This window comes from Silene latifolia, chromosome Y (genome assembly GCF_048544455.1).
Source record: "Silene latifolia isolate original U9 population chromosome Y, ASM4854445v1, whole genome shotgun sequence".
NCBI lineage: Eukaryota > Viridiplantae > Streptophyta > Magnoliopsida > Caryophyllales > Caryophyllaceae > Silene > Silene latifolia.
In genome coordinates, this window is record NC_133538.1 from 447313913 (window position 1) to 447316135 (window position 2223).

The 2223-nt window shown below is 34.1% G+C and overlaps 1 protein-coding gene across 1 annotated transcript; it reads left to right on the forward strand.

Annotated features, from left to right (window-relative positions):
* Positions 1-287: 287 nt before the first annotated feature.
* On the forward strand, positions 288-2009 carry LOC141632749 (uncharacterized). Its single transcript, XM_074445264.1, has one exon. The coding sequence runs from the start codon at positions 288-290 to the stop codon at positions 2007-2009; it is 1722 nt and encodes a 573-aa protein (XP_074301365.1).
* Positions 2010-2223: the final 214 nt, after the last annotated feature.

Sequence of the window (2223 nt, forward strand, 5' to 3'; positions counted from 1 at the left end):
TTGTGAAACTGAACCACTTCAAAATCCTGTGTGTCTCTCTTTCTCTCTCTCTCTTTATTATTGTTATTTCGATTTTGCATTTATTGTTAATAATTTAATTAGTTGATTTTAATCAATAAAATCAAGTAATTAATTTATATCATATATTTCGAAAAAGCGGTCATCGTTTTTAATACTCAATTCACCCCCCCCCCCCTCTTTCGTATTCGATCAATAGACTCCACATAACGCTATTGAGATTTATCAATTGAAACAAGATCTTGATGCAATTAAGCAACATATATAATATGTCATTGGTTGACTATTACAGCAAACTCAAGAACATTTGGGAAAATTTAGATAGTTTGGATCCTCTTCCCATCTGTTCTTGTGGAAAGATGGATCTTTGTTCTTGTACTCTGTTCAAAAGGATTATTGAACGTGAGCAAAATGCAAAATTAATTCAATTCTTAATGGGCTTAAATGGTGCTTATGACACTATTCGCACTCAAATCTTATCAATAGATCCCCTTCCTTCTATTAGTAAGACCTTGGGTTTATTAAAGAAAATTGAGCGTCAAAGGCAAATCTATGATGGTATTGATGTCATTACTAATGCTAATGCTTATGCTGTTTCTAACCAGTTTGCATCCAAGCAAGCAAATTGGCAAAATTCTAAAACTGAGTCTGGTACTACTAGTTACAAGTTCTGTACTTTTTGTAACATGAAGGGGCATGATCTTACGAACTGTTTCATGTTAAATAAGTGCTCTCATTGTAATAAACCAGGACATAAAGTTGAAAATTGTTATGGTTTACATGGTTATCCTTCCAAGGGGAAAGCAGAGATGGGTAACAAGTCTCAAGCTGGTGGTTCTAAAGGCAAAAGAGGGGCAAATAATGCTGAACTGAAAGAAGTTGCTTCTCCTTTGGATGATTTTGATGATACAAATTCTGAATTGGTTCCTGTTGCTCCTGCCACTCATAATACTAATCTTTATTCTTCTGTTATTGATGGAATTGTTAACTCTGTGATTGATCAGGTTCTCAAAAGACTGACTGATTCAAATACCAATCTTGTTGCCGCCAATTTTGCAGGTATACTTTCTTCATCTCTTGCTAATGTTGTTTCACATAGAAAGTTCTTGCATGATTGGATTATTGATACTGGTGCTTCAGATTATATGACGTTTGATTTGTCTATTTTACATGATATTAAGTTGTTGTCACCTTCTGTTTTAGTTAGTTTACCTGATGGTTCTTCTAAACTGGGTACTCATATGGGTACTATATACTTAATTGCTGATATTATTCTGTTAAATGTGTTTTTTATTCCAGATTTTAAACAAAACTTGCTGTCAGTAGGTAGATTAATTGATGATGGTAAATTCACTGTTCTGTTGAAACCTTCTAAATGTCTTTTTCAGGCCCATTTCAGTAATAAAACTATTGCAATTGGGAGAAGGCAGGGAGAATTATACGGGATACAACATTTTAATAAGCCTATTTTAGTCAATAAAGTCATTAGTTTAGTTAAGAGAGCTTTACAACATAGGTTATCTTCCAATGTAAATTCTAATAATCTGAATCCTACTCGTTGTAATTCCTCTAATAACGCTACTCTTAGTAAACATATACATCTTTTACATGCTAGGACTGGCCATATGCCTGTGAAGAAACTGAAACTTGTACTTCCTATTGATTGCTCTAATGAGAATGAATTTCATTGTGAATCCTTTGTTTTAGCAAAGCATCATAAGCTTCCATTTCCTTTAAGTTTCTCTAGAGCTAGCCGTTGTTTTGAGTTATTGCACATGGATGTTTGGGGACCATATAGGACCCCTGAACTATCTGGTGCAACCTATTTTCTTACCTTGCTTGATGATCATTCCAGAACCACCTGGACCATTCTGTTTCAAAATAAAGGACAAGTTTCAGGTCTTGTTAAGAATTTTATACTGCATATAGAAACACAGTTTAATGCTAAAGTAAAGACCATCAGAACTGATAATGGAACAGAATTTCTATAAAGTATTTGTCATGATTTATTTACCTCAAAAGGCATTAGACATCAAACAAGCATTGTAGGAAGGCCTTAACAGAATGGTAGAGTGGAGAGGAAACACAGACATTTGTTAGACACTGCTAGAGCACTTAGGTTTTATGCTAATTTGCCCATAAAGTTCTGGGGTGATTGCCTTCTGACTGCTACTTATCTTATAAACATGATGCCATTTTATGTCA